The 19,055-nt window shown below is 48.4% G+C and overlaps 1 protein-coding gene and 1 non-coding gene across 2 annotated transcripts; both read right to left on the bottom strand.

Moving 5' to 3' along the window:
* Positions 1-842: 842 nt before the first annotated feature.
* Positions 843-10,216, bottom strand: CFAP144 (cilia and flagella associated protein 144). Its single transcript, XM_075530553.1, has 4 exons — positions 10,084-10,216; positions 8,276-8,335; positions 4,806-4,909; positions 843-953 (listed from the first exon to the last, which is right to left on the bottom strand). Exons 1-4 carry the CDS (start codon positions 10,214-10,216, stop codon positions 843-845), a joined length of 408 nt encoding a protein of 135 aa, XP_075386668.1.
* An 8,444-nt stretch (positions 10,217-18,660) lies between these two features.
* Positions 18,661-18,822, bottom strand: LOC142438012 (U1 spliceosomal RNA). Its single transcript, XR_012782499.1, has one exon. It is a non-coding gene; the product is annotated as a U1 spliceosomal RNA (small nuclear RNA).
* Positions 18,823-19,055: the final 233 nt, after the last annotated feature.

The following is a 19,055-nucleotide window of genomic DNA, read 5'->3' as shown; positions in this document are numbered from 1 at the left end:
CTAGGTAAAAAAGCAGTCTGCATGTGGGTGGGCAGATGAACTAGAGGTCAACAGATTTTCATTGATGGATTTCAGTCCCACACCTCATTGCTGGCCTGTGTTTCACGTTGGGCCCCTGAGCCCTGGGTCTCTCCATTTCTCTGGGCGTAAACCTCCAGCCTCATACCTGGGAGAGCGAGTTTATACCTCCCTACTTGGAGGAAAATCATATGCTGGACTGTGTAGCAGTTAAGCAGACTCCTTACCAATGCACACTGCCAGTTCTCGGCTTCCCCTCACTTGGTCCAGATCCCAGATCGCTAGGATTCATGGGTTCTGTGCTTGGAGGTGATTGTCACAGTGGCTGCAACAGGGGCTCAAATCTACAAGAAGGAGGACAGCACAGGTCTGGGCGGGTTTCCTTCTGCTGTGCATCAGGTCGCTCTGAGTTGAAACGGGCTCATGGCCCCTAACACCATCACCACCATGTGCAGGTGGCCCCTGCAATCTGTGGCTTCCTCCACCCTCTATCGGTGCCCCCTCTCCTAAACATGCCTTAAGCTTTCTCGCTCGCGAATGCTTCTCTTCCATCGTCTCTGTCATTGTGGGTTCAGCCGTTTGCATCCCTTCACCGGGCTCTGGGGAGGTGAGGGAGCTCATAGTAAGGCACGCAGTCCACCCTCTTGAACTGGAAGCCGCTCACTAGTTCACCAGACTAAGGGTTTGAACCAATAGACGTGGGCGAAATGGAGAGAAACAAGAGACTCAGAAACTAAGTCAGACTTGAGTGTTCAAGGGTTCTCTATTGATCTGGACGGCTGCACTTGGGGCGTGAGACACAGGATCGCCACCGTTGCTGGCTGCTACTTGCGGCTGTAGCCCGCTCCCAACTGCCACAGTTTGGCCTTGTACAGGGTGATGTCATTGAAGACCTTGAAGTGGTTCAGCCTGCAGTCACTGTGGGCAGGGTCGATCTACAGGAGAACGTAGGGGATCAGAAGGAGGAAGGCCAGGCTTAGAGTCAGAGGGAGCCCGTTTAAAGCAGGCCCCACTCTTGCTGATGGATGGCCCCAGGCACTTTGTAGTTCATAACCTCTGGTGGGTGACATGGAGAGAGCACGTCTAGAGCAGGCGTTCTCAAACTACGGCCCGTGGGCCACGTGCAGCCTGCCGAGGACATTTATCCGGCCCGCCGGGGGTTTTTGCCCCATTTGTTTTTTTACTTCAAAATAAGATATGTGCAGTGTGCATAGGAATTTGTTCATAGTTTTTTTTTTAAGCTATAATCCGGCCCTCTAACGGGTCTGAGGGACAGCGAACTGGCCCCTGTTTAAAAAGTTTGAGGAGCCCTGCTCTAGAGAAAGGAGTTGTGAAGATTGATGGAGACTGTCTTGGCCTGGCACACCGTAGCTGCCCTCTCCTTTCCCACGGCCTGTGGACCGTGAATGTATGTTTCCTAACAGGTAAACCAGTCACCATAGAGGCAATCTCAATTTACTGTGATCCCTTAGTGCCAGAACCTTGCTTCCCAGAGTTTCCAATGGCTGATATTTTAGAAGCACGTGGCCTGCCTTTCTTTCAAGGTGCCTCTCGGTCAGCAGTCGAACGTGTTAACCACACCACCAGGAGACTCCCTCAGCATCTAGAACAGTAGCTGGGACACACTAACTATATGGTACATATGTATTTTTTAAATGAAGCAATGAATGTTGAAATAGTTACCCAGAGGACTCCGTAAATGTACCTTGTACAACAGACTGAAAGGATCTACTTCCCGCCAGTGTTCCTAGGAGACAGGAGGCAGGGGGGTAATTTGGTGAGTGTGGCCTTTCAGTGTCTGGGAGTGATGGCATTCTGACTGGGGAGATGTCCTGCCAGCTTGGGGAAGGCTAAGCCTCTTGCATGGGACAACTCTGATGCACAAGTCCTCTTTGAAGTTCTGGAGCGCAGAAATAACACAGCGAGGACGGAGCTGTTCCTGACTTGGGCCATGACACTTTCATAGCCACCTGTGCTTCTGAACAGCAGACAATGGCATAAAGGAGACCAGAAGAATCGCTTCATTTGAATCATGGTATTGCCAAAGAATATTGGCTATCCCAGGGATTGCCAGAAAACCAAGCAAATCTGGGAAGAAGTACAGTCAGGATGCTCCTGAGAAGTGAGACTGGGGAGACTTCATCTCACGGACTTTGCACATGTTATCCGGAGAGATCAGGCCTTGGAGAAAGACATCAGGCTTGGTTAAGTGGCGTGTCACTGATACAGAGGAAGACCCTCTGTGAGACGGAATGACACAGTAGCTGCAACAGTGGGCTCAAACACCATGAGTATGCAAAGGCGTGGGATCAGGGGTGTCGGTCTACTGCACGTGGGGTAGCAGCCGTGAGTCAGAATCAACACCATGGCACCTCACAACGATACGGCCCCACTCCTATTACTCTGAAACCCAGTTAATTTACCTTTGATGGTGTTGCAACACTGTGGTCTAAGGGTTTGGGATCTGCTTCTTCAATTTGCCACTGGCACCAAGTGACAGCAGGGTTTTGAATAATAGGCCAGCCCACCAGTTGTGGAGTCACGTGTGCCAAAGTAGAATCCACAGTTTCCAATGGCTGATCTGGGGGAAGAGGTCACTAGATCTTCCAAGGTTACTCTGGGTGGTCTCAAATCTCTTAGCTACCAGCTGAGTGTGGTAATCAGCCCCGCCAGCTGAACCCACACACTGCCATTGGGTTGATTCTGACTCATAGTGACTCTAGGTAGGGGTTTGGAGACTGTAAATCTTTATGGGAACGGACAGTCTCATCTTTCTCTCATGGTGCGGCTGGTTTGTTTGAACCACCAACTTTGTGGTTAGCAGCCCAACACCTAACTCACAGTGCCACCGGGGCTCCTTTCATCATCCAGCAGGCAGGGCATATTTCCAGACTCGGCACCCATGGTAACAACCAGTTTTGGGGCAAGTGTAGCGGACTGTTTGCAAGGCTCAGCGGGGTTGGCTCCACTCATCCTTTCTATCACAGTATGGTGAGCCTGCCATGAGGTGAGGCCATGAGAGTCCAAGTTAAACATTTCCAGGCCTTAGGTCTTTAGGAAAATGAATAGCATGGTCAATTACTTGTGCTTTGTACTGTTTCTCTAAGTTGCTTAATTGTCTAACTTGTCTGATTTTCATTCTTCACCCTAACCATTTATCCTTCACCACCTTCACCCTCCCTTATTCACTGCAGGTTAGAGGCTTGTGCTTTTTACAGCCATGTCGGATAAATCCCACAAAATGATGGGCTGTGACTATGCAAATCAGGTGCACACAAGTGTTGTAGGGATTGGACAGCTCCAAGCTGGAGCAGCAGAAGCACAGGGAAGGCAAACCCGACAGCTTGGCAGAGAGTGGGGCGGCTGAAGCCCCTTACCGGGATAATATGGCAGAGGTGACCCAGGTGAGCTGGGTCTGGAAGATGAGTAGATTGTCCCCAATGACTCGTGGCTAGCTGCCATTGAGTCACTTCCGACTCACAGTGACCCTCCAGCGTGCACAGCAGAACTGCTCTAGAGGGCTTCCAAGCAGCTCCCGGGAGCAGGTAGCCAGGCTTGTCTTCCATGGTACCTGTGGATAGTTTTGAACCTCCACTATGGACTGGGAATTAGGTGGCCTGAAGGGGGCAGGCAATAATAGTGTGGGTGCTGAAGATTCGCCTAACAAAGTACAAACCCAGGAACTAATGGAGCAGATTGTGATATCTGACTACTTGAAACCTCTGTGTGAGAAAATATAAAAGCAGAGTTAAAAAGTAAATGCGGCAGAACCTTCAAGTTGTCTATTCAAATTCTGCATTAAAAAAAAAAAAGCTCCACTCACCGCTGTCAGCTGATTCTGACTCCGGCCAACCCCAGCCTTTCGGAAGGTCTGATTATCATTTGATGACAGTAGATTGCTGGGCCTCTCTCCTTAGTGCCTCGGGGTGGATTCAAACTGGCAACCAGTGGGTTAGGGGTTGAGCCATTGTGCCACCCAGAGCCCTCTAGTAACAGAAGCCCTCCATCTTAGAGTCACTGGGCTGAAGACTACATTTCCCAGGCTCCCGTGCAGCTGTGCCTTTCAAGTCGAGTGAGGTGAGTGCTATCACTGACTTCCTCATGTTAGAGGGAAGGGCATCGAGTTTAGAGCTGTGAAGTGACATACTGAGACTTACTAATAACTGGTAAGGCAAACTATCATTCAGCCCAAACCCAACTCACTGCCATCCAGTGGATTCTGAAGCACAGTGACCCTATAGGACAGAGCAGAACTGCCCCTGTGGGTTTCCCAAACCGGTAACTCCCTATAGGCGTAGAAAAGCTCATTTTCCTGCTGCGGGGTGGATGGTGGTTTCGAGCTGTTGACTATGCTGTCAGCATCCCAACATGGACCATCAATACACGCTCTCTGGAATCCCGGGGTGGTACACATGGTTCACACTCTGGGCTACCAACCAAAAGGCTGGAGGTGCCTAGGAAGAAAGGCCTGGTGGTCTACTTTGGAAAAATCAGCCATGGAAAACCCCAGCTGGCTTTTGTCTTCTCTATGTACTGGGCCCTGCGCTGAGTGCTTTGTAAATATTATTTCAGTTCACCCCCATGGTGACTTTCCTGAGACAGAGACTGGGGTGTCCTATTTTACAGCGAGGGAGCCACGAGAAAGCCTGGTCAGACCCCAAAGTCACACAGCTTGAAAGTGGTAACCAGAATTCAAGCCCAGGCAGTCCTCTCGACAGCCTGTTCTTTCAGCCGTGGGCTTCGTGACCTGTGTACTTAGCGTTAACCAACGAAGGAGGCATGCTTACCAGGGGCTGTGAGTGCCAGCCGATTTCGTGGTTCTCAGTCTGTGTCTCACAGTATTTCTTCCTCGGTCCCTGGGCAGCATGGTGAATGAGATTCAGAAACCTGACTGGGAGCAGAGACCTGGGTTATGATTTGGCCAGGCTTTCCTGTGCCCTTGCCTCTTCCACATTGCTCCTTGGAGGAAGCATACCCAGGGGCCTCGTGCAGGACTGTCTGGCGCTGGCGCTCATCTCAACAAATACCTGCTGAGCACAATCCGTGGTGGGCATCGTTCTGGGCCTGGCAGCAGAGCACGGAGGGAGACACACACAGTCCCCATTCTCCTGGAGCTCACAGTCTCGGCGGGGAGACCAAACCAAACCACTACCGTTGCCATCGCGTCGATACTGACTCAGAGCAACCCTAGGGGACAGGGTAGCTCTGCCCCTGTGAGTTTCTGAGACTAACTCCTTTTTCTTTTTAACTGTAACTCTTTACGAGCAGCTAGTAGTTTCAAACTGCTGACCTCGCAGTTGGCAGCCCAGTGTGTGGTCACTATGCCAGCAAGGCTCTGTAGGGGGGAGACTGCGGACACAAGAAACAAGCAAATCTGTTAGCTGCCGACAAGCACTCGTTCTGTGAGGAAGCAGCCTGTGCAGACGGGGTTGCTGCGTCAGATGGGTGCTGGAAGAAGCCTCTCTGGAGGCCAGTCATGAACCTGCACGCAAGACCGCGGTAGGCAGGAGCCTCACTTTGGTCAAGCCGCACATTCCCAGATCTGGCCGGCTCCCCACTTGTCTCCCGTGTCTGTGCCAAGCCGCGCTGCGATCTTCAGTCTCCACTAACATGTCTCCCTTCTCGGGTGGTAAGAGGTGAAGTCACATCCTTCTGAATTAAAATCAACGTGGCTGCTGACAACAGATACTTGGTCAGCCCACAGCTCCGGGAATGCACAAATAGACCCCGTTTCCACTGCATTACATCTCAGTTTGAGAGCGGCAGTCTGACCGTGGAATAAAGAAGCCGGAGCTTTGAGATGGGCAATCTTGGCCCTGCTACTTGTCCAGTTGCTAACTTCTCTGAGTCCTGCTCTGCCCGCCTGTAAAATAGGAGGAACGTCTCCACCTCCATGAAATGGCTGGGGGAATGGAATGAAGGAATGCACATCAAGAGCCTAGCATGGGCTGGGGCCTACACTTGGTAATAACCCGCTGGTTGAATCCAACTCATCGTAATCCCATGGAGAGAGTAGGGCGGCTCCCTAGACTTTCCAAGGCTGCACATCTGGACTGGAGCAGAAAGCCTCATCTTTTCCTGAGGATTTGAACCACCAACCTCGTGGTGAGCAACCCAACAGTGAATCCACGGCACTGCTGAGAACCGCACAGTTGGCCATTCAAGTCCACAGCTTGAATCCCATAAAGATCGACAGTCTTGGACTCTCTCTATAGGGTCACTAGGAGTCAGAGTCAACTCAATGGCAGTGGGTTTGGTGTTTTGCTTTTGTATTAGTTTATATAGTCTTTGGGTGCTGCAAACAGTGAAGCACTACTACTGGTGGAGAGGTTGACAGTTCGAACACACCCAGAGATGCCGGGGAAGAAGCCCTCGTAACCTGCTTCTGAAAGTCGACAGCCTTGAAAACCTTATGGAGGAATTCTACTCTAACCCTATGAGCTGGCATGGACTTGACCACTAACAGCAGTTTATGTACTTATCTGTGTCTGTCAGAACAAACAAATCTGTCTTGGGTGAAGTACAGACAGAATGCCCTTTCGAGGGAAGAATGGGGAGACTTTGTCTCAGGTAATTTGGACGTCGTGGCAGGAAAGGCCAGTCCCTGGAGAAGGACTTCATGCTTGGTGAAGCAGAGGGCCAGCCCCAGAGAGGAAGGGCCTCAAGGAGATGGACTGACGCAGTAGCTGCAACAGTAGCTGCAACAATGGGCTCTCGCCCAGAAGATGGCGCAGGACTGGGCAGCGTTTCTGTCGTGCATAGGGTTGCGATGGGTCGGAACCGACTCCGCGGCACCTAACAACATCATCCTTTCCTGTGCTATGAGATCCTCTATTCTCCTCCCCCATTTTCCACCCCACCTTCCTATTTAAATCCTACATCCTTCCTCCATCAGATCCGACTCGGGGAAGGTAGAGGCGAAGGGAGAGGTAGGGCGTGGGCTTTCCAGCAGAGGGGAGCTCTCTTCCTTCGTTCCCAAACCTGGCCATCTCACCACCTGCATCCTCTTGTCTGTGCCCAACTGCTTACAGTTCTTGGGCCATATGAACACCTGTCACTTCCGTGCCTTTCTGCATGCTTGGAATCTCCTTCCCTAGTCTCCTTCACCTGGCACATTCTACGTCATCCTATGATCCCTTCTCCTAAGATCATCTAGGAGTCTCCTGCCTGCCTTAGATACCTGCTTCATGTGTACTGTGGCCATACCAATTCCTTGTCTGTTTCCTTCACTAGCGGTGGGATTCTCATCTCCTATAGTGATATGACAGGGGAGCAATGAAAAGACTACAACTTCCTACCGCTACCTGACAGTAATCTTTCCAAAGTTGGAATGGTGTTAAGCAGCCATTGCCAAACTATTTGCACAGGAAAATAAAATTTTGAGTGTCCCCAGATCCCCCAAATAACCTGCCCAATACTACCAAATAGCACATAAATCCGAAAATCATCCTGAGATGCTAAAATGATATACTAACAATACTAAAATGCGCTCACAGACAGAGTGTAAAGCTATGGCAGGCCCTCGCTCAGCTGCTGAGCGTCATCCCCGGGGGAGGAGCTTAGCAGTCCCGCTCTCACTGTCTGGGTGCCTGTGGGCTCTTTTACAACTCCCTGCAAAACAAACGCTGAACGCTACTTTCACTTTCTGCCCTTCCCCCCCAAGAGTAAAAATCCTCTTCTGATTTCTGGTACCATTGCAGGTCTTACTTAAGCAAAGAAATCAAGTGGCATAAAACGGCCTTGCGAAAAGCAAGGAGTGCCTGCAATGATGACTAACCTTTGTTGAGTACTATGGACCAGATGCTGTTCTAAGGACTTTTCAATTGTTTAACTTAAACCTCACAAACCCCCAAAAGATAAAGTAAGGAGGTTAAGTGACTTGTCCAAAGTTACCTAGTTTTGAGGAGCAGATCTGGGATTTGAGCTCCCTTAGCATAACTCCATCTTTACACCCATTAAGTTATTGGTTATGACGTAGCAGAGTGGCACAGCGGAAGCGTGCTGGGCCCATAAGTTATTGGTTATGAATACATAAATGCACCATGAGGAACATTTTTGCTGCCTTGAAAAGGAGTCATCGGGCCTTACAGACTGACGATGTCAGTCGCTAGTGAGTTCAGTTACTATGAGTCTCGCTCCCAGCCAATCAGAGCAGAGGACTCTGACATTTGTCACCAGGTCGTACTACTCCGGGGTCTCCTCAACCACCTGCCCCCCATGTGGAACTTCAAACGTGTGTTCAAACCCCAAGATTTACCATCTGCAGGTTCCTCCAGGTTATCATGCCAAGACATAGGCTTTCTGGTGATTGTATGAACTGCAAAAGAAAACAGCAGCACAGGTTCATATTAAAACACGGATTCACTCCACAGCCTCTCCGAGACCCACCGAAGGCCAGGCACCCATATGCCACTTCCTGAGTACCTGCCACCTGCCAGGCCACTAGAGAACAATGTTGAATAAGACAAATAAGAAGCCCATCATTTCGAGAGGTGCAACATAATAAAAGTTCAGTTCCTCAGTGACACCAGCCACATCTCAAGTGTTCAAAAACCACAGCTTGGGGTAGCAGAGAAATAGAACTTCATTCTAAAAAAAACATGCTATTGAATGGGGCTGGTCTCAAGAGAGGGCAGACATGCTCTGTACCCCATAGGCCATCTGATCCCAGAGGAGCACCATCCACATTCATTCACCCTCTCACTCATTCATTCATCACTGCACTTCATACATCATTCAAAGCGACTTGGGTGCTGGGGATCGCAATCATAAGCTTCAAAGAAGGTGCTCATACTCAGAGTCTCCCTTCTGTTTGTGATGACCGACAATGAGTCAACAGAGAGCCTGTCCAGCAAATGCAGGAGTGAAGAAGAATCAAGAAGATGACATGGATAGCCAGGCAGATGGTGGAGTAGGGTGAGGATGACGTATCACTACAGAAATATGCCTCAAGTGTGGGAATGGGCCCTTTATGTGTCCGTGGGAAGAACAAGCCAGTGAGCCTGAGGAGCTTGAGCAACATCATGAAGGCCAGACCGCTCAAGTGGAGCCAGCGAGGTGGAGAGTCATCAGATATGACCAGTGGCCGGCAGAAACCAGTGTTTTTAGAGAGGAGTCCAGAGTCAGACCAACATGGGCAAGAGTTACTGATAAGGGGCCCACTTGGCTGTGTGGGAGGCTGGGAAAGGAGTGGACTTAGGAGGGGTAGGTGAGTAAACACAGGAGGATGCGTGGGAGGAACCGGGAAAGGGCCAGGTGAGCGAGAGGACAAGGAGCAAACAGGTCCTGCTGACGACTTCGGTGTGCGTGGTGCGCGGGTCTAGTGTGGTGGAGTTGAGAAGGGGCCCTTTACTGAGAACGGGGTGTTTCGGAGCAGCACAGGCTGAGAGCGAGGTTGTAAAGTGAACCTCGCTTTCAAATGGTGAGTGGGGTTCTTAGGGCCGTGCAGGGGAAGGAAGGTACCGGGAGGTGGCTGCATCTGTGGGGTTTGAGGTCCATTTGAGACTCACTGAGTCGGGATGGACCGGATGGCAGGGAGTTTGGTTTTGGTTTGGCTGTTACAAAACCAGATGGAATTGCCCAAATAGTGCACAAAATGAGACGAAGGGTGGGCCGGCCCATCTTATCCACATGGACCTGGGGCTACTCCCGCTGTGCATTTTGAAGGTCTAAAACAATACTGGGGATTTAGGGAAAATGTTAGCTTAACAGACTAAGTAAGAAAACCATCATCAACAACTAAACCACAAAATACACCATCCTCCGAAATATAAGTAAACCATTTCCCAAGCAAAATTCTAAAAAGCCTTTGGCCTTTCTTGACAATAACATCGTGACGTAATCGTCAGATGCATTTTAATATAAATGATGCGATGTGTGGTGAGACCCTCACAGACAGGGCTTGACTGCTGAAGCCTAAAAGGGTCATGATAGGGCAGGGATTGAAACGCGACACCAGCCTGCCATGGGGGGTGGGAGTGTCCAGAGTCTCTCCCCCACTTCCCCCAGCCCTTTGCAGACCACTCCGTCTTCCAGCCCCCCTCTCCTTCCCGCCCTGCCCCTCACCCTTCCGGAGGGGATTCACGTGGTACTGCGTGTAGAGTTTCTGGGTCCGTAACTCTTTGAGGTACAATTCCCGCAAGATCTGGTTCTGATGGACCTCATCTGGGACTTCCTTCTCCTTCTGGCGTCCCGCCATGAAGCTGGCCCAGCTCGGTCCGTCTCTCTCTCCCGGGGTGGGTCGGGCGGTTGGCTAGGTCCCAGACGGCCAGTGGTCTCCAGGTAACGGCGTCCCACGCTGTCTCCAGGCAACAGCGCCCTCCAGGATCCTCCCGGGAGCCGCACCCGTCCGATCTAGGCCGCCCTTCCTCCATCCACCTCCCATAGGCTGACTTCGAGCCCTGGCCCTTCCAGCTTTTCAGGACCACACCTGGTCCCTAGGGAGCCCTGGCGGCGCAGTGGGTTACATGAGCGGCTGCTAATCGCGAGATCAGTAGTTCTTAACCATCAGCTGCTTCCATGAGAATTACAGTCTCAGAAGCTGCCTCCGTGGAGGGGCAGTTCTGTAGGGTCTCTGTGAGTCGCTGTTGACTCGATGACGGAGAGAGTAACCCATTTGTAGGACCAGCCCTAGAAGAACTCGCTGTCAAGTGACAGATCCAAGAGATAAAATCACACTTCACCTTGGCCGGTCCCAAAATCCAAACCGAGAGGATGCCGAGACATAGGAACCCTGGCCTACCAGGGCGCTCAAACCCTGTGGGTTGCTGAGACCGTAACTATGGGAATCGGAGTCAGACATCGCTCCCACCTTCAGCCAGATGTTCTGAATCAAACCCTCTGTGACGATCCCACACAAAATCAGCAATCTCCTATCTGAGAAGACGTTACATTGGCTCCAACCATGTAATAGTCTAGGCAAACGAATTTTTCCCGAATCCAAATCACTTGGTGACTTTACAGCTAGTTTTAAAAGAACTCAAAGCAGTCCTAGCACGGAATCCTCGTAGCCAGATCTGATTTTAGGACATGCTTACACACTGCCTTCAAAGCGAGTGTTCTCCCTGCTCTATCCTTCCTTCCTTTTCCCCCTCTTGCTTCCTTCTTTCCCAACGCCCCTTACCCACCCACCCTCCCTCCTTTCTCCCTTTTTTTCCTTTCCTATCACACCCAGCATGCTTCAGGACGTGTTTGGGTCTTGGGGACACAGTGTTGAACACATGCACTGTGTGGGCACGTCTGCAGTTTCCTGAAGGCAGGAAGCTGTTTCACGATCCGTTGCTTTAGCTTCTAGGAGTCCCTCAGTAGTACAAACGGAGCCTGGTGGAGCCTCGGGTTAAGCGTTGGGTGGTTAACTGCAAAGACAAGTGTTCACCCGCCCCCCCTCAGTCAAACTGATGAGCTGCCAGAACACGCGGCTCCCTATTCCCCTAAAGATGTGCACTCTTGGAAACCTACAGTGCAGACCAACTGTCCTATAGCAATCAACTCAATAGCCGGGGAGCTTGGGCTTTGATTGCTTTGATTTTTCTTTGATGGAACGAATAGTTAACCTGCTGGGCTGCTAACCCAGAGATCAGTGGTTTGAGTCCACGCAGGCTCCTCAGAAGAAAGGCCTGGGGAGGCACCCTGGAGAAGCCTGGCACACAGTTCTTCTCTGACACACATGGGGGCGTCATGAATCAGAATGGCCCCTTGATGAGAGGTGCTTTAACTCATGCCAATCCCTGGCCTGGGAAGTTCTTCCCACCTTGTCTGCCTGGGGCAACAAATATCCAATGTTTCTAATGAGCTTAGGGGTACTTTTCTTTCAAAAGACTTTTCTGACCCTATGATTTTTTTCCTTGCGTGCATGCTGTTGTTGATGTTGTCGGGTGCCGTAGAGTTGTCCCCGACCCATAGTGACCTTATTCACAACAGACTGAAACACCGCCCGCTCCTGCACCATCCTCACTATTGCTTCTATTCCCGAGCCCATTGTTGGAACCCCGGTGTCAGTCCATCTGCTGGAGGGTCTTCCTCCTTTTTGCAGACTTCTACTTTGACAAACGTGATGTTCTCCTTCAGGGACAGGTCCAACATAGGTGACATGACACTCTGTCATCCTTATTTCTAAGGAACACATTGGCTGTAGTTCTTCCAATGCAGATTTGTTCATTCTTCTGGAAATCTATGGTGTATTCAATAGTCTTTGCCAACACCATACTTCAAAGACATCGGTTCTTTGATCTTCCTTATTCATTGCCCAGTTTTTGTAGCCAGCAACATCACCAACTGAATACATCTACCATATATACTCGTGTATAAGCAGATCCCAAATCCTCTGAGGCACCTAATTTTGCCCCAAAATCTGCATTAAAAATGTGCTAAAAACTCATTTTATACTCGCGTAGATATGGTAATTGATAATTGTAGCACACCTGGCTGTCAACAACAGGATAGTCATCTTTTCAAGTGCATCTAAAACAGTTACCAACTAGGCCATCTGTTACGATAGAAAACAAGGCTCAGTAAGCTTAAAAGTGTTGAAGTCATTCGTATTACTTTGTTCTCTGACCATCCCAACCTTTAAGTGAGAAATCGGCTACAGGTATCTAGAAACCTCGACATTTTAAAAAACTGAACAACACACTTGTAAATAACGCACACATCAAAGGAAAGTCACCAAGTAAATTAGAAAATATTTTGAACTGATGCAAATTGGATACCACTGGAGGATGCATATGAAGCAAAACTTACATGGAAATCTAGATCTTTACATGTGTATGTGAAAGAAGAACCAGAGTCTAATAGGAGGTGCTTCTAAAAGACCATGGGAAAAATAGAATTTTAAAAAGACTGGAATATTTCTGCAAACTTTTTGAAGCTCCTTGATATTGATGAACTAAGTTTCCACATTAATGAACTAGAAAAATAGCATATTTAATAGCATTTAAAAAGCAGAAAGAAATAAAAATCAAAGGCTTGGAAAGCAGGAAAATAATCAACAAGCCCCACAACCCCCCAAACTGATTAGCTAGCAATATCCTCCTGTGTGTGCTATGGGGCCCGCAGCCAGAGGCTTCCGCCCCACCTGTGCTGCTGCACGCTCCGTGATGGGAAGCATGCATGTGCTCTTGTTGCAGGACCTGTGACTAGAGGTATGAGAGCCCCTCATGTCCCTGTTCACCTGTCATCTGGTGGTGCCGTTTCCTGTGCACTCACTCGGGGACCAACAGCCCAGGGCTTTCATCCACAGCATCTTGCCTCTACCCCTCTGCTCAATCCTGTAAGGAAAGACAAATGAGCCTGACCAGAGAGGACTCACATGTCAGTGTCAGCAGGCTTGTGTAGTGGTTACAAATGTGGACTTTGTGGTAAATCAGAGAGAGCTGTGTAGCTAGAGAGAGGCATACTTGTCCAGCCAACAGATACCACCAACCAAACAAAAATGAAACTCACTGCCATCAAGTCAATGCTGACTCATAGTGACCTGCTAGGGGTTTCTGAGACGGAAACTGTTTACAGGATTAGAAAGCCCAATATTTCTCCAGAGGAGCTGCTGGTGGTTTCAAACTGCCAACCATGTGGATCACAGCCCAACTACCATCACTAGGGCTCCTCGATACATGCATCAGAACCACAAATCAGCAATTAAAATATACAAAGGAAGAAACACTTTATAAAAATCCTTAAGTAAGTATTAGTTAATCAAATCCAGCAACAAATGCATTTTAAAATGATAGTGCGTCATGACCATGTGGAGCTGATTGCGGAGATGCAAGGATGGTTCAACATTTGAAAAAGCAATGCCATTTCCCATATTAACCGAATGAAAAAGGAAAATCCTATGATCATCTCTTTACACTTGGTGGCGAGTGACTGGTGGCGGTGGTGATGATGGGAGTGAGTGGGAAGTAGGGAGAGTTGGTGGGATCTTCAATCCAAGAGCCCCACACTTCCCTCCTGGTACTACAACTTGCTGGAACTCACAATTCCAAGTTGAGACTTGTTGAAAAGCACCCACATTTGGAAACCCAAACAAAAGGCCTTTTTATTATGAAACCTCCCATGTACCCAGAAAAATGCCTTCTCCTCAAACATGCAACTCACTGTGACTTGCCACGAAGTCCACACTTGTAATGACTGCACTAGTCAAGACAAAGGAATGCTGACAGCCCTCTCCGAGCCCCCTCTTTGTATACTAGCTCACCTTTCTCCTGAAAGGCAATTGTTCTTCTCATGCCATGTCTGACGTTAGCTGCTTTTTCACTTTACGTAAATTAACTCCTTAAAATATAGGTGCTTCTGTGTTTGGCTTCTTTGGTTCAACATGTTTGTGAAATTCACCTACACTGTTGTATATCGTTGTGACTTCATTCTTTTCCACTACTCTGTAGCATTCCATCTTGGTGACTGTATCACCATTCACTCATTCTGCTGTATGTGGCCTTTGGGTTGTTTCAGTGTCGACTATTAAAAAATAATACTGTAATTTACATTTTGTAAACAATGCATATGTGCAAACATTCTGTTGAATAAACACTTAGGAGTGGAATTGCTGGATCACAGGAAATGCCTGTGTTGAGTCTTGGGAGAGGATATCAAACTGTGGACCCTACTGTTAGGGTTTCCCTTGCTCCATATCTTTGCCAACCATTGGCATTGTTAGCCTTTTTAATTAGAGCTGTGTGCAGTGCTGTTGTAGTATGGCTTGAAGTGGCATTGCCCTCCTGAAGTTGAGCACTTTTTCAATAGGATATATGATTTTTGATGACGTGCTTGTGCTAAATCCTTTCCTATATTTATTTTGAAATGTATGTATTTTTGTTACTGATACATTGGAATTCTTATTTATATAAGCCATTTGAGGGTTGTGTGTGAAGCTAATTTATTTTCCTGCCGGACAGCTTCCCCTTTGAATCTCTTCATGGTGTATTTTTTGAAAGCCAAAATGGAATCTTTGAAAACTTAAAAATAGGCAAACAAGTCAATCTTTCCATTTAGAGCCACAGTGGCCTTCATATTACTTAAGATCTGATTTCCTACTTCAGGAGCCCTAGTGGTATAGTGGATTATGACTGAGGCTGCTCACTGCAAGGACAGCAGTTTGTAACCACCGCCATTCCAAGGGAGGAAGAAGATGAAGCCTTCTGCCCCATAGAGATCTACAGCCTTGGGAACCCACGGCGGTAGTTCAACTTGTCACCTTGGCAAAGAAATCATGCTTGGTAAAGTGAGGGGCAGCAAAAAGCAGAAGGACCCTTAAAGGGATGGGCTGACACGGTGGCTGCAGCGACAGTGTGAGCTCCTCACTGTCGGAGCCCGGGTGGCCCTGTGAGATGAGCGCCCGTCTGCCAACCACCAGCTCTGTGGATGCAAAGCCACCAGCCACTCGGAGGGAGGTCTGCTCCATTGAATTGGACAGCTTTGTAAACCCCAATCGGGCAATTTTACTCTGCCCTGTGGGGGTGCTATCTAATATCAGTGATGTCCAAAGGAAATGGAGTGAGCCACATGTACGATTTCAAATATTTCCAGTAGCCACTTTAAAAGAGCCAAGTGCAGCAGATAAAATTCACCTTAGCAATATGTTTTTCAACTCAATATACACAAATTATTATTATTTTAACGTAAAAGTAAACTATTTTGCCACAAAACTTGTGAAATAGGAATATGTGTGACGTAGCAGTGACTTAGCGCTGCTAGAACATAAATACCATGAGTGGGTGGCTTTAAGCTGTACCGCAGCTTAGGACACCAGCAGTGTGAATTCAAGGCACTAGCTCCAGGGCACACATCTCGAATGCTCAACTGGGCAGAGCAGTGGTGGAATTGTTGTCGCCTCTGGGGAATGGGCCCATCTCTTTTTAGAAACTCTGTGCCTGGTGTTCTTAAGACATCTTCCTATTATCTCAGCACAGGGACCTCAGGTCCAAAGAACGTGCTTTGCTCTTTGTTTGTATACTGAGATCCCTCCTTCCCGACTCTTTTGTTCCTGCTTTTATGTCTTGTGAGATATATGCCATGATGAATGCCATGCCCCAGAGAAGCTCCCTGACATCGGATCAATGCTATGATCTGAGTGAGGGAGGGTATTGAATCCTACCTGAATCCCCTCACAATTGATTAGCTGATCACATCATGGGAGATGATTACGTCTTTACATAACTGCCGAATCACTGAGAATCATGGTCTAGTTGACAGATTTTTGTGAGATACAATTCTATCCATGACACGATGTGAGGCAGACACCTATCAGAGGACAACTCACCTATTTTCCACTAACAGTGATAGAGAAGTGGTAAGACTGCCCCCCAGCAACGGCAGAGAACCTGTGAGACCTGGAAAAACAAGCCTTGTCAAGTCAGGCTGTCATAGGATTCATTGTACGGAATCTTTTTCTTTACTAAATTTATGCTTGACAGCATATCTCGAATGCTCAGTTGCTACATGTGGGTAGAGCAGTGGTAGAATTGTTGCTTTTTTCCACTTAGCTCTTCACTCTACCTGTAATTGATTTTTGCATAAACTAGGAGCCTAGTTTCATTCAGCACCAATTTACTGGCCATGCTACGCTTGTATAAAAGCCATTGTTTGCCTACTCAGGGCGGGGTGAGGGACGGGGAAAGCCAGTGGTCAAATATATGAGTCTATTTCATTTGTCTACTTTCCCCCCAGTCACTTTATTGGAACATAAGTTGCATATCGTACAATCCAATAGTTCAATCATTCAATCATGTAGAGAATTGTACAAGCACCACCACATCAGTTTTAGAACACTCCCGCCTTCCCTGTTAACTCACCTTCTACCTGAGTCGCGCAATCACTCTCAGTTCTAGTGCTCCCTCCGCACTCCGCCTTCATTGTTTTGTTCCTGGAATCCCCTTTCCTCCCCTATCACCCACTCCCAACCCCGGAATCCCCTATCAGTTACTATCACTATGCATCCACTCCTCCTGCGTTTCACAGATTGGAAACCCAACAGAAACAAACAAACAAAATCGAAGTAAGGTGGTAAGGATAGCATTAAAATAATATAAAGACAAAAATACAAATAACGAGTAAGAAAGAGAAGACCGCCATCAACATTCAAGAAGCCAGGGAAGAAATGTCTGTCATGGAACCATTAAGAGACACTTCCACCCAGAACACATTCAGGTGGCATCTATAGGGAGGGCAACTGTCCAAGGATTGAGTTCCATCCAGCATGAGCAAGGTTTCCACGGTCTCTGCCTGATAGTCAGGCTGTTCAGGACTCTTGCCCGGGGCCAGAGCAGATCTGCCAGGGGCTCAGTCTGATAGATGCTCTGCAGTTGGGTTTTGGGCTCCCACTGTCCTCCTTAGCCTTCTACAAATTGCGTGTTCATAATTTCAGCTCTAATACTTTTCCCTTTGCCACATTAGAATTTAGTAATTGTTGTGTTTGGATCGCACAAGCTGGTGTGTTTCATCGGTTTGGACTTAGTTGGCTCCTTGCTTAGATGGTTGCTTGTTTGAATTCAAGCCTTTAGGACTCCAGACACACAAGCCTTTAAGACCCCAGACACTACTCCAATTGATAGCCGGGCACTATCTACTTTCTCACCACATTTTGCTGTAGCACCCTATCTTCAGTGATCATTCATGAAGGTGAGTATCGAGCAGGGCTATGTTATCAGAACTAACCATTCTTGAATTGGGGCTAGAGTTAAGTCGGAGCCCAGACTACATGCATGGGGTTTGCATGTCTCAGGTTTACTTTGTTGGTCAAATCACAGTCCTATAATATCAGCTACATTAATAGCAGTCATACACCATCCAGCAGCCAAACAAACAGAACACATACACACCCAAAAAGAAAGAGAGTTATAAAACAAGCTACAAGCGGGAAAGCAAAAACCCATATAAATAAAGAAGTACAGCATTGTCAATCCCGCCCCACTCCCACCCCGGGGGTATAAGTCAATTGCACTATCATGAATTATGATCATCATCACTTTCCCCAGTGACCCAGCACTGCAGACACTGTCGGTATGAGGAGTCTATGCGAGCCCAGTTCCACCTTGAGCTGCAACCCACGAGGTTTTAGCCCACACAGTTCCAGCTCTCATTCAATTGGACGCTGTTCACCCAAAGTATGGGGATTGATGCCAGGGCACTTCCTGGCTCAGTTCTTCCAAGTGCAGATCCCTCCTCAGTGGAGCACAACCTGTCCTGTGGGCTTCCTGGTCCCTTTCATTGGACACCCACCGAGCCGGGGTTCTCCCCACGGTCCAATGACCGCCACTTCCACATTTCTGGGGTGACCACTCTGTTTTCTCTCCCATCCAAGTACCCCAGCCCTCAGTCCAAGGGTGCTGGCAGCTTCGGGGCCGGGTGCAGTTCGTTGAGCAGGGCTTCCAGGTTTCCTTTGTCACTTGCATTTGGTTGCACCAGGTTTATCATATGTGTTCATTGTCATCGAGTCAAATCCAGGAGCATTGATGGTGGATCCAAGGATTTCCTCTTGCTTGGATCCACAGTCAATGCTCAAGAGATCAAAGAAGATCGAAGGACTCCTTGCATTGGGTAAAGCTGCTCCACAGACCTCTTTAAGGGTTAAAAAGCGAGGCTGGTACTTTGAGGACTGACGTGGGCCTGACACAAGTCATGGCCTTCTCCCTCTCTCTCTCTTTGAACTGTTAGGGGAGAGTGTGAACACAGTCCCCCGCTATCACAATTGTGCAGCTGCATTCCCACATTTGGGGAAATTGCAGGGGTCAGCACACCCAGAGTGCAATGGGTAAGCCTCGCCTTAGGAAAACCACTGTTATAATTATGGCATTTCCCCCACCGGGTAAGTATTAAGTCACAGTATTTCCAGTTCCCCGTATGCATTTGCAGGTTGGCCATTGAATGAGGAAGATCTAAGAAACAACGATGCATTTAAACTATGGTGTTGGCAAAGAATATCGAAAGTACCACAGACGGTCAGTGGAAAAAACACATCTATCTCGGAGGAAGTGCAGCCAGAAGGCTCCTCAGAGACAGGAATGGTGACACTTGTCCCATGTACTTTGCACATGTTATCAAGAAAG

This window comes from Tenrec ecaudatus, chromosome 1, assembly GCF_050624435.1.
Source record: "Tenrec ecaudatus isolate mTenEca1 chromosome 1, mTenEca1.hap1, whole genome shotgun sequence".
NCBI classification, from domain to species: domain Eukaryota; kingdom Metazoa; phylum Chordata; class Mammalia; order Afrosoricida; family Tenrecidae; genus Tenrec; species Tenrec ecaudatus.
Note: the sequence above shows the minus strand (reverse complement) of the source record. Positions and strands in the feature narration are given on the sequence as shown.

What these genes read in the sequence shown, in the direction of transcription:
- CFAP144 (XM_075530553.1), bottom strand. Translation starts at nt 10,216, where the DNA reads ATGGCGGGACGCCAGAAGGAGAAGGAAGTCCCAGATGAGGTCCATCAG. An exon ending in CCTGGAGGAACCTGCAGATG is followed by an intron (nt 4,910 to 8,275) that starts GTAAATCTTGGG and finishes CTCTGCTCCCAG; the next exon opens with TCAGGTTTCTGAATCTCATT. An exon ending in GCTGGCACTCACAGCCCCTG is followed by an intron (nt 954 to 4,805) that starts GTAAGCATGCCT and finishes GTTCTCCTGTAG; the next exon opens with ATCGACCCTGCCCACAGTGA.